Source organism: Mizuhopecten yessoensis, unplaced genomic scaffold (genome assembly GCF_002113885.1).
Source record: "Mizuhopecten yessoensis strain PY_sf001 unplaced genomic scaffold, ASM211388v2 scaffold11109, whole genome shotgun sequence".
Lineage (NCBI taxonomy): Eukaryota > Metazoa > Mollusca > Bivalvia > Pectinida > Pectinidae > Mizuhopecten > Mizuhopecten yessoensis.
Window position 1 is genome coordinate 134405 of NW_018408884.1, and position 12327 is coordinate 146731.

A 12327-nucleotide genomic window follows, 5' to 3' on the forward strand; every position below is an offset into this window, starting at 1 on the left:
CACAATTGCCTAATTAGGTTAATCATAATTATGCACATAGTTCTGACCCCATGAAAACTTCTATTAGTGTAAGTAAAACATTGAGAATTAGGTCACAGTGACCTGATTTGGTTGGACGATGGACGCCAAGGTACGACATGGGCACTTAAGTCTTTTGTACAAGGTGAGCTAACGTTTTCAGGAATCTGTTAGGAGTCTGTTTTCCACGCGCTGCACATGGAAAATTGACCTCTCAAGGGGTCGTTGTTAACGGGCGAGTCAGTTCTCCGAGGCCCCTCGGTTCCAATTTCATCATCCGGGTGTCATTTTTACCGAATCTTGATCTAAAACCCATAACACATCTTGTTTTAGGTCCAAAAATAGCTGTAACAAATTGGCAGGTCCCTGTGTGTCACTGTGGCCGTTAGTGTCGAAGTCTTGATTTCACCCCTTTGGTCCTTTTTTTACACGTTTTTTTTTTTTATATAAATCACAAGTTTTATGAAACTATTCGCACAAATAACAAGATGCGCCTCTGCGTCAATGTACCAAACGTTCTAGACAGTTGGTAACATTATTCCAAAACTCTGATGTGAAGAAATACTTTTCATAGATTCTTTCTAAACATTTTCTTCAGGTTGGTAAGCATGGATTATGAAAAGTTCTTTTTTCACAACCAATAAGAGTTTCTATGTGACGTTTCGAAGACTAGTACGATATGTACACTGTCATCTTCATCAGGCAAATGACCAGTAAAGCGTATGCACACAAAGGTGTAAAATGTGTACGAGATGAGGGGGCTCAAAGACTCTCGTACGTCTATGAGACAATGTTTTAAACAAAGCGCAGCTGAATCGAGTCATTTCGGTACATGTATTACAACTATTGTACATACACTTACAGCGTAGCCGAACCGACATCGATTTTGTGGACAACTCGTACACATTAACACCTTTGTGTGCATACGCTTCGCTGGTCATTTGTCTGATGATGGTGACAGTGTACATTACTAGTCATCGAAACGTCACATAGAAACTCTTATTGGTTGTGTAAAAAGAACTATTAATAATTTTCATAGATTCGAGGTCAATTTACTATAACTACATTTTTTTTTAATTTAGCCACTTGGCTCGTATTTGAATATTGCTTCTTTTAAACGACAGACCAACAAATATTGGTTAGAAAATCACGTGCTTTTGAAATGAAATGAAATAGAAAACGAAACACTTTGATGTAAAATTTCTTACATTTTATTCACATTTTCAAAAGTTTTGATTATATTAAATATATATATAAATAGTCATGTCTATCATTTTGCTCCTCTCAACCATCTCAATACACACAAAGGATAAAACAACATTCACGCGCACGATTACTTCACTTGTCCAGCACTCTTTTAATCATGATTTCAATATATAGGGTCCTATATTTCAATCGATTGCATCAGAAAAACAAATATGCTAAGATGATTTTTACTATATGATTGATGAAAATGCATAAAATTTAGTTGATATCCTTCATTATAAAAGAAAGTAACTTGATGTATAGTGAACAACTCTGTCTATTGATGTTATGGCAGTATTATCACGTAATATGGGTATTCAGTCCCATAAAATCATAAACCGATTATGCAATCGATCATCGATCGGTTTACAACTTCCGATTATATACTGCTTATCGATTATGATTGCATACACACATAGGGAGATATTAGCCAGGTGGCATAGGACTAGTAGTTAGCGCCTGATAAGGCAGCTCCTGCAAATTCCTCAAAAACATTGAATTTATTAATGTATATGCTAATTGTATTAAATGTATATCTATGTACTGTAAAGCGCTTTAGAGTGGCTTGTGTTAGCTAGATAGGGCGCTATATCAAATGTTGTATATTTTAACTATCAAATATAATATAAATTTGATGTTATACAAAACAGTTGAAAATTCATTTGCGTAGTAATTATTCAGTTTTCATAACCATACTTTTTATCATCGTTTGAATTTCTGGTAAAAAATGTCAAAAAATCTTAAGAAAACTGTGACTCTATCCACACAAAGGGGCGACAACTCTTCCGTGTTTGGCGAGAGATGGTAGACGCCTCTTGTTAACAGGAAATACACTGGGGAGCAGCTGTTCCCGGGGCCCCGGGGATGGGTTTCTGATTGGACGGCTGTTCTTCACTGGTATTACACTGTCGGTTGTATATTCATCTCTGTAAAAAAAAAATATATATATATAAAATTATGGTCACCCATACACATTCTTATGGATATATGATACCATAAGTAAAGTCGGTCTGATTTCATAGATTTCCACATCAAGAATTTGTATTAGTTACTGTGATACACTATCCCATGTATCAACAACATCAAGGTAACTTAATTTTGAAGTGAAAGCGTGAGTTTGCCTGTAATCAAATCATAGAGATAGACAACTTTTTCAATTACGTCATTATCGACAAAAAAAATATGTTTAGCATTTCTTTTACGTTTTTTAAACCTAATAGTTTTTTATGTAATTTACAGCACCATAGCTATCTAAGCAACAAGATATGACCAACGTCTTATAAACACGGCAACGCACTTAATTTAAACACTATGTCAGATTAGGGGGGGGGGGGGGGGGGGGGGGTACATATGTATGCAAGGGATCGACACTAAGTAGATTTTAGCAAGGACTAGTGAATCACCTAACCTAACTGGTCCTTTCGACTTGTGAAACAAAAACGATTATAAAAATTTGTGTTATGAAATAAGAATATTCCTATTTAAAATTTAGAAAACTGCTTAAAATCAGATATGTTGCATAATAATTGTCAAAAAAAGTTTCCTAAAACTTCACCATATTTTTGTGACATAGTTATTTTAAGTCTCCTACAGTCGATTTCTTATTATGTTTCGTTCTGTAGATCGCGATGTTTCCTTATCAGGAAATCTTGGACTAGTTACTTTGACGAAGGACTAGTAAATCATCTATTCAACTAGTCCTGTGGACTACCAAGCAAAATAGTTAGTGACTAAACCTGTTTAATTTAATTATTAATAACTGAAGCTGATGTTAATACTCATCTCCTCTAAATACTCAAAACAATATAAACACGTACATACCTACAGCCGTACATCCGTGTCAACACACAACTGGATTCGGCGTCTGTAATAAAAGTTTAACTTTAGTTAAATGTCATTTTTGTCTTTTATTTCCTGTCAGGAAATGAAAAATCACACAATAATGCCTTTAAGGAATCTAGACGTGTGTATACAGTGTTTTCTTTGCTCAGTTTTACAGCCGAATACATGCTATTATCCCTAGCCAAAACGTGCCTTTTTTCCCCGGCCAAAATGACAAAAAAATGAGGAATATTTTCCCAATCTCAATGAAGAAAAAACCGACATCCCATCCAGTTACTGTGTCTGGCGCATGCGTGTATCTTGGCGCACTTTGAAACTACAAGAATTGTTATTGAACGTCGCATATTTAAAACAATAAACATTAACACTGTAGTGCTATTCTTGCAAAAAAAAGGGATACAAATAAGGGATATAACATGGATAAACAGCATGCAGGTAAATTCAAATCTAGTAAAGAAAATAGCAAGCAAATATCACAGGATAATTTATCAAGTAAAAACAACTAAGGTACAAAAGTAAAGTAGCACATAAGTAATCACAGACAGGTAGCATTTGTAATCACAGACAGGTAGCATTTGTAATCACAGACAGGTAGCATGCGTAATCACAGACAGGTAGCATGTGTAATCACAGACAGGTAGCATGTGTAATCACAGACAGGTAGCATGTGTAATCACAGACAGGTAGCATGTGTAATCACAGACAGGTAGCATGTGTAATCACAGACAGGTAGCATGTGTAATCACAGACAGGTAGCATGTGTAATCACAGACAGGTAGCATGTGTAATCGACAGGTAGCATGTGTAATCAAGGACAGGTAGCATGTGTAATCACAGACAGGTAGCATGTGTAATCAAAGGCAGGTAGCATGTGTAATCGACAGGAAGCATGTGTAATCAAGGACAGGTAGCATGTGTAATCACAAACAGGTAACATTTGTAATCACAGACAGGCAACATTTGTAATCACAAACAGGTAACATTTGTAATCACAGACAGGCAACATTTGTAATCACAGACAGGTAACATTTGTAATCACAGACAGGTAACATGTGTAATCACAGACAGGTAGCACGTGTAATCAAAGACAGGTAGCATGTGTAATCACAGGCAGGTAGCATGTGTAATCGACAGGGAGCATGTGTAATCAAGGACAGGAAGCATGTGTAATCACAGACAGGTAGCACGTGTAATCAAAGACAGGTAGCATGTGTAATCACAGGCAGGTAGCATGTGTAATCGACAGGTAGCATGTGTAATCACGGACAGGTAGCATGTGTAATCACAGACAGGTAACATTTGTAATCACAGACAGGCAACATTTGTAATCACAAACAGGTAACATTTGTAATCACAGACAGGCAACATTTGTAATCACAGACAGGTAACATTTGTAATCACAGACAGGTAGCATTTGTAATCACAGACAGGAAGCATGTGTAATCACAGACAGGTAGAATGTGTAATCACAGACAGGTAGCATTTGTAATCACAGACAGGTAGCATGCGTAATCATAGACAGGTAGCATGTGTAATCACAGACAGGTAGCATGTGTAATCACAGACAGGTAACATTTGTAATCACAGACAGGTAACATTTGAAGTTAAATTTATAAACTGGAGGTAGATAATGATTACTATTATGTTACACAAGTATTACTATCTGAGGGTTAAAGTACTATGACAGTGTAATATACATACATGCTAATATAGCAAAGTGTAAAATTTGTCCGGATATACACCAAAATAGTGTGATATAAAATAGGGACAATGATGTCAATTTTAACTGAATTACTAGTACGTCTAAAGTAACTGCATATATTTAATCTGAAAATAACGTCTTACCATCAAAGTAGACAGGCGCGTGCACGGCCTTGACAGGACGAGGGCCCGCACGAGCAGGTTTTGGTACAGTAATCTTCTTAGGGTCCACCACAGGGGCCAGTTTGTTCTTGTTGACGGGGAAAGGACTTGGAGCCAGTTGTTCTCTGGGTCCAGGGGCTGGGTACCTTATAGGGCTGAGGGTAGAACCAAAGTGTGATGTTTATCGTTTACACATGTATGTACAACTCAGATACATACATTTTCCAGAACAGTTCAGAAGACAACGGTTTTGTTTGGTTTAATATTGTTCATTTAAGGACGGCCTCTCCTGTGTGCAAGATGCATGCACGTGTGTTTTGGGAGGCTGCAATATGTTCGTGTTTGTCTCCTGGTGAAAGCGCGGAACTGATGCCGACTTTATTCTCGCATTTAAAACTGACCATATCGCTATTATTATCATTACTAAAAATTACCATATAATACCTATTGGACATCACAGTTAGCTGGTACCAGTAAGTTAACAGCACATATTCCCGTTTTGACAATATCTACATACTTTTTGTTGTGTACCGCTTCAGGAAGATATATTCTTGTCGGCTGATCCGTGTTAGTGGTCTTCCCATCTTATTAAAACCAAACAAATACACACATATGAGAACAAAACAAAACAAAAATAAATAAAACAAAACACAATCACGGAGTCTTTATATCCGACGTTTTGTGCCCTATACGGGATCGAAGTTGGGTCCGAATCCTAGCAAAAGACAAAGATTTTTGGTTCTCGAAATTCTCTAAATCCAAATTGAATAAAAAAAAATACAAAATATAAATAAAACAAGAAACAAGTTTGAAAGTAAATGAAATATCAAACGAACAAGAAATTATTCAGCCAAAAGAAACATGAGATAATATGATAATGGCTTACTTTCTTTGTGAACGAGCATGTGTTTAGCCTTAACCGGACGAGGGCCTGCAAGACCGCCCGCACGGGGGCTCGCACGAGGGCTCGCACGAGCAGGTTTTGGTACAGCATTCTTCTTTGGGTCCACCACAGGGGCCAGTTTGTTCTTGCTGACGGGGAAAGGACTTGGAGCCAGTTGTTCTCTGGGTCCTGGGGCTGGGTACCTTATAGGGCTAATTATGGAACAGTCGTTTGTAAACTTCATGTAAGTATATACATCTTTAAGTCACTTTATAATTTAAAATAATTAAAATCAAAGAATTTATAAGTAGGCATTTTAAATTACCATTGTAACGATTGTAATTGTTAACTCTAAAGCGCTTTAGAGTTATGTTACAAATTATATAGGGCGCTATATAAATGTTGTATACTATTATAGTTTATTATAACTTATTGAGATATTTTGTTTTGCTCTCTTCTATGGCCAGAGGACCTGGTAGGTAGGGGACTCCCATTCAGCTGTCCTCTGAGCTAAATTATTTTACCGAATTTACATAAGGAATCAGGATCTTAACAGACTCAATTGTAATTTACAAATATCATTCTTTTTAATCATTATTCAGAATATCTGATTTTAGTTAAATGTGGTTTTTTGTTTTTGTGTGCGCTTTTTTATGGGTTTGTTTTTCTTCCTGTATGTTTGTTTACTTTTATTTCAATTTTGTTGTGCTTTTGTTTCTTAATGCATGTTTTGTTACATTATGCCCATTGGATATTTTTATATGTCTGACTTATTTCATGATTAAAACTATATTTTGTATCTTGTACCATTGTAACGATTGTAATTGTCATAGAAATAAGGTATTATTTTTTAACAATTAAAAAAAATGCCCTGTTCGTGGGTTTTTTCTTTCGTTTAAAAGCTTTTGTGATCCAAAATCAATGTTTTGTTTTCTACACAAACAATGTACACGTATAAATCGTAGACTTTTTTGTGTAGAAAAGTAACAATTGATATTACATTAATTCTATTTCCAAACTGATGAATCTTAATGAAGATTTTGTAAACCATATTTCGGCAAGTGTCTTTGGTGTAGCTTAAATGTATAATGAAATGTGATACGAAGCTTCGTTTAAACATATATACATACTTGGTATTGATAGCTTGTTTGCGAGATGAGCTAGTGGATGGATCTGCGAAAAAATAAAACAAAGAAAATTTTAAAAAGTACGAAAGAATAGAAGGTTCAACTTTTGAACGGAAAATAATGTTTAATACCGCGGTATTACGCGAAGAAAAGCGTATTTATTCCTTTCAAAAGTAGTATTAATTCGAATAAAGTCGTAAAAGTTGGCCCATCTTGGCTTTCTTACCAATGTTTTTTTTTTTTTAATATTCATAAAAAAATAGGGATTTGTGACACAAGTCTCAAACACCCTTACAAATTATTCAGGATTAAGTATCGTAAATATAAATACATTGTGAAGATCCGTTTACCATTGCAAGTGGCTTGCTTATGAACAGTATGTTCTTCCCTGTCGTAAGATGATGATGTGTCTCCGGTTCTTGGAGTAGGGCAATACCAGGGAAACGCTGGGTCAACAGTCCTGAGAAAATCACCGGAACCATTTACAGCATCATGCTGTGTCTTATGTGTCTCAGAGTCTTGTGAAGATCTATATTTTGCCTCGTATGTGTTTAATTTCTGGGCATGGACTCTGTGGCGTCTTTGTAACCTGACTGCTTCAGGTTTTGGCCCCTTTGGGGGAGTTGGGACAATGTCAAAGGTGCTGATATCCGCGAAATCGATCTTATGTTTGGCACCTTAAAATAATGAATAAATCTATACAAATTGTCGTATGCATGCATTAAATATATGTTTGTTTACATAACAAAAACTAAATTTGGCTTCTTAATAGCCCTTTACAAACAAGAAACCGAGCGATGACAGTCGATTCAATCACGGGTTCGTTACAAATGTCTGAAATACACATATGCGTATTATACTGATATGGGTCACATTACGGTGTATGTTTATGTGTGCTGTGACCCATAGCATATGTGTCTTTCAGATATTTACAAGTAACGAACCCATGTGATTCAATTTGGGTTAACATAAAGTTGCGATATTTAAATATTCTCAAAATAACGAGTGTCACTCATATGATATATTAAATTCTGTGTCATTTGTACACTTACTTTCCATTCTGCGTGTGCGCAACGCCTTCTTTATGTGTGATGCTTCCATTTTTCGATTAAATCTTGCTGAGAGAATATCTGACAGCTGCTACAAATGTCGTCGTTTCGTAGCTACCGCCGCTAAAACTCACGTGAGCGAACAATTGATAATACGCTCTATTGATTGGTTGAATAGTCACGTGGACAGGCAACCGTTCTTGATTGGCTGAAACAATGTCGGTTCCAAAAAGACGTTCGGAATGAAATCCGGATAAAGCTGGTTATGAAAAGGAGGGCTTACTTTTGCAGATTAAATAACGAAGTACCAACGGATATAAATATGTAAAGAGATGATTTATTGTACATATTTAAAAAGCTTTCAAATAAAAAAAAAAAAAAATTACTCACTTGTGATACTGAAATGATCGCTAAGGGGAATCAGATGTCATCAGCATTTTTTTTTATTATTATTTCATTACATTCTTTTAGTACACAGGTAAATAGGAATAAATCTTATATAAAGCCATATCCCTTGAAATGTAATTACATTAGAGAAGTTCTGCAACATACAGTTAATTAATACAAATAAACTGTTTGGATGGTTTGTGATAACACTGACCATGTTATGTGATGAACCAGACTAATCATAAGTAGGTATAATAAAGGACAGAAGCCATTAATGAAGAGAGCATTATAAACCTGGGGAAGCTTCAATTTACTCAAGTACTTTTTGTGAAGATTTAACTTTAGATTACTCCTATATAACGCGATCGAACATTGAGCCTTAATTACAAAAATATATATTAGCAAATGTAACCGGTTTGACTAAATGTGATCATCTTTATCTCCCCATCTCGCTCTGTTCCCCTCTGACTCTACCTGCTTACTTCGTGTCTCTGTTTTCTTTTCTGACTCCCGCCTTTCTATTTCCATATGGAAATATATTTTATATATATTTTATAAATTGCCTTATCGAGCTATTGTTGATATTCATGTGTTTGAAGAAAAGGACTGTGCTACGTATGAAAACTCTTGTCCATTTTATTGTAAATACTTCTTTGCAATAAAATATGTTTAAATCCTAACTCATGTATTGTTCGTTATGGAGAGGAATGGAAAGAGGTTGACGTGCGGCGATTTTAACTGTATATAGGATGACGGTCTCCTTCTAGCTTCGAGCTAGAGGGACTTTCCCTTTAGCTCAGTGGTAGGGCGTCCGACTAGGAAGTATGGGATCGCGGGTTTGATCCTCGGTGGAAACACAATATTCTCTTTCCTGTAACAAATGGTGTCCGTGACCCTCCCTGTGGTGACAGGGAGTTAGAACCTGGGTTGTGGTGTTCGAACACATTTTAAAAAGGGGAAGAAGTGTGGCAGATTTTAATTGAACATAGGATTACGGTCGCCTTCAGGCTTCGAACTAGGGGGAATTTCCCTTTAGCTCAGTGGTAGTCCGAATTATTCTGACGTTTTATCGACTTTTTTCATAACGGCCTGTCGTCGATTAACGACAGACCGATATGAAAAAGTCGATAAAACGTCAGAATAATTCGGACTAGCTCAGTGGTAGAGCGTCCGACCAGGAACCTAGGGATCGCGGATTCGATCCCCGGTGGAAACACACTATTCTCTTTCCTGTTATACAAAATCTACATTACAAAATACATATATTTGTGGTGTCATTCCAATAAGTGTGTCAGCCTTTCAAGTTTTATCACAATCTCTCGTGAAAGATCGGGGAGAAAAAGCGGTATGCTGACATTTTAATCTGACGTGTGGAATTTCCATTAACTAGACTCTGGAAATAGTTAATAGGAAATCTATACCTTATTTGTTTCAATAAAATGAATTCCGAGGGCGTTATATCTCTATACAAAATGAGTTTCCTCGCAAATATCCTGATAAATGTTCGAACTAAATAAATTCTTATACTCATTTATTCCCCAGAAGGACGTAAGACAATGCTAGTAATTAATGCTTACACCACGGGTATATATCGCGGCTGAGAAATATACGATAAATGCTTAATATAAGTTCTTTTTTCACAGTTGAGATATGTACATGTGCTTACACGAAAATGCCCTCGTCTTTACAGAGTTCAACACAAAATCATCCATACAAGGTGTTAATTTTACATGTAATCCACTCGTGTTTACTTAACTCGATATCTAAACTTAAAAGAAAGAATGACCCCGTTTTATTATAAAAAAAAAATCAGTTGGTCGAATCATAAATAACCTAGATCATCAACACAAACCACAGCTATCATTTGTGCTGAATGTCGGCGACCACGTGTATGCCACGAGACGCAGCTGGTCAGCAAGTTTTATTGCTAAATTGATCGCTCTGTTCTGGACAGTGGACAAGAAAAAACTTACATCGACGACCAGCTGACAGGTAATTGTATTGTCTACCAAGTCATTGTCCTGACTTGACCATTCGACCCGTGTCTGGAATGTTATGGTCAGTGGTGACCTGAGGTAAAGATGAGGTTTAAGTGGTCAGTGGGAGAGAGTTTTACATGTGTAAGGTACGTGACGGGAGATAATCCATTAACGCGTCCCTTATTCTTACACATGGGCTACGTCCCTTGAACCACAGGCGTTTTCTTAATGAATCGATATCAAATTTACGGGTTATCTCCCTTGTGGTGAAATTTTCACAACATCGATGAAATGGTACAGAACAGATTATGTGGTTTTATATTCCAAAAGGGGCGAAACTTGAGAGATCAGCCATCTTTTTCTGATCTACGATTCAGTGAGTCCATAGCTCCCGTTAATTTTCAGTCATTTATACACATGGGAAATTCTCGAAAATACATGTACTGCGTCTTCATACCCACAGGTCCGTATGCCTTAATTCCGTCTTTGCGTATTGCAGAGTTATCTTCTCTTGTGAGCAGGTATTGATTGTTACGTCATTGGTTTGTGTGAGAAAATTACGTCATTTTCTCAAAAATTAATGACGTTACTCTCACTAACCAATGACGTAACACTTAATAATACCTGCTCACTAGAGAAGATAACTCTGCAATTAGCAAAGACGGAATAGTGCTGCGAGAAAGACCCTTTAAAGGTTACTTCCCAGGGGTAGTTATGACGTCATTTGAACATTTAAACTAGCACGCAAACGGAAGCCGTTTTTTAAGACTCACCTTAAGATGAAGTACGGCCCTTTCGTATTCTAATTGAAGAAGGTACCTCAAAAAAAAAAATCTTTGACGGGATTTTTTTTTAACAAACGGACAGTACGACACTATAGAGGCTGTCGTGAGCAATTAATCATTGTCCGATTAACAAGTCAAACCTTTGATGTAGCATAACGGTATGGTTATATAGGTATTTAGTGTGAATATGATCAACATGAAAAAGGAAAGAATCTGGAAGATAAACATCTATTTTATCTCCTTTATTAGAATATTTAGGCCAAACAAAAAATGTTAAGTGTTTCCAGTAACCCTACCTATCCTATTTTTTTGTGTCCACTCTAAACTTCTAAAGGCAATTTTCAAGGAAGCACTGTTAAAGTCAAGATCATTCTCCTTTATATAGAGTTTGTTACGTATACCCACCTACCTATCCTAATTTTTTCAAACGTGTTACAGGAAACACATATATTTGTTTGTCTGGCCTTAACATAATGACAGATTTTTTCCAAAATAAAACAATTTATACGTCATAATTTCAATTAATCCATGATGATAAATTTTAAATTTGAACTTGAAGCAATATTGTTGTTAAATTTGGATATATTTTTTGTTACGTTCATTATCCGTTCATTTAATCATTATATCTAATATAAAGGAAATTCAATACTTAAATGTGATGAATCTCTACTCCGAGTTCTCTCTAACACTCAGTCTGACAACTCTTAACATCTTAATCAATGGCAAAATCGAAATAGTATTTTCCGCCATTTTGGTCCAGACTGAGACATATAAGTAGTGAGACGTCTCTCGTCCAGAGTAGTTTAAGTATGATTATACAATATAAACTGTGTTTTGTTTAACGACCTTCGGCGTCATTGAAAGATGGGGGAGGAGACCTAACAGAGTCAAGTTTCAATCGAGTCCAAGAATACATATGTTGTGGTTGTTCAGTAGGGATTATTTTCGTCTCCTAAAGATGTCCAAAGTCAGCAAAATTTAGAATGTCTTCTATGTTTTGTATTTTTTATGTTCATAACTCAAGTAAGTTTATCTATGTTTAATCGTACAAATTTGTCCCCCACTTCCTTGAAGCGTGTTTAGTGATTTTATCTTTGAACCGATACATCGATGAATTCATTCACTTACGTAAAATGTGATTCCCCCTCC

The 12327-nt window shown here is 36.1% G+C and overlaps 1 protein-coding gene across 1 annotated transcript; it reads right to left on the reverse strand.

Annotated features, from left to right (window-relative positions):
* Nucleotides 1-1839: 1839 nt before the first annotated feature.
* LOC110465989 lies at nt 1840-8142 on the reverse strand. Its single transcript, XM_021522215.1, has 8 exons — nt 8031-8142; nt 7329-7655; nt 6982-7024; nt 5855-6063; nt 5486-5552; nt 4951-5123; nt 3085-3127; nt 1840-2189 (listed from the first exon to the last, which is right to left on the reverse strand). Exons 1-8 carry the CDS (start codon nt 8077-8079, stop codon nt 2021-2023), a joined length of 1080 nt encoding a protein of 359 aa, XP_021377890.1. The 5' UTR covers nt 8080-8142; the 3' UTR covers nt 1840-2020.
* Nucleotides 8143-12327: the final 4185 nt, after the last annotated feature.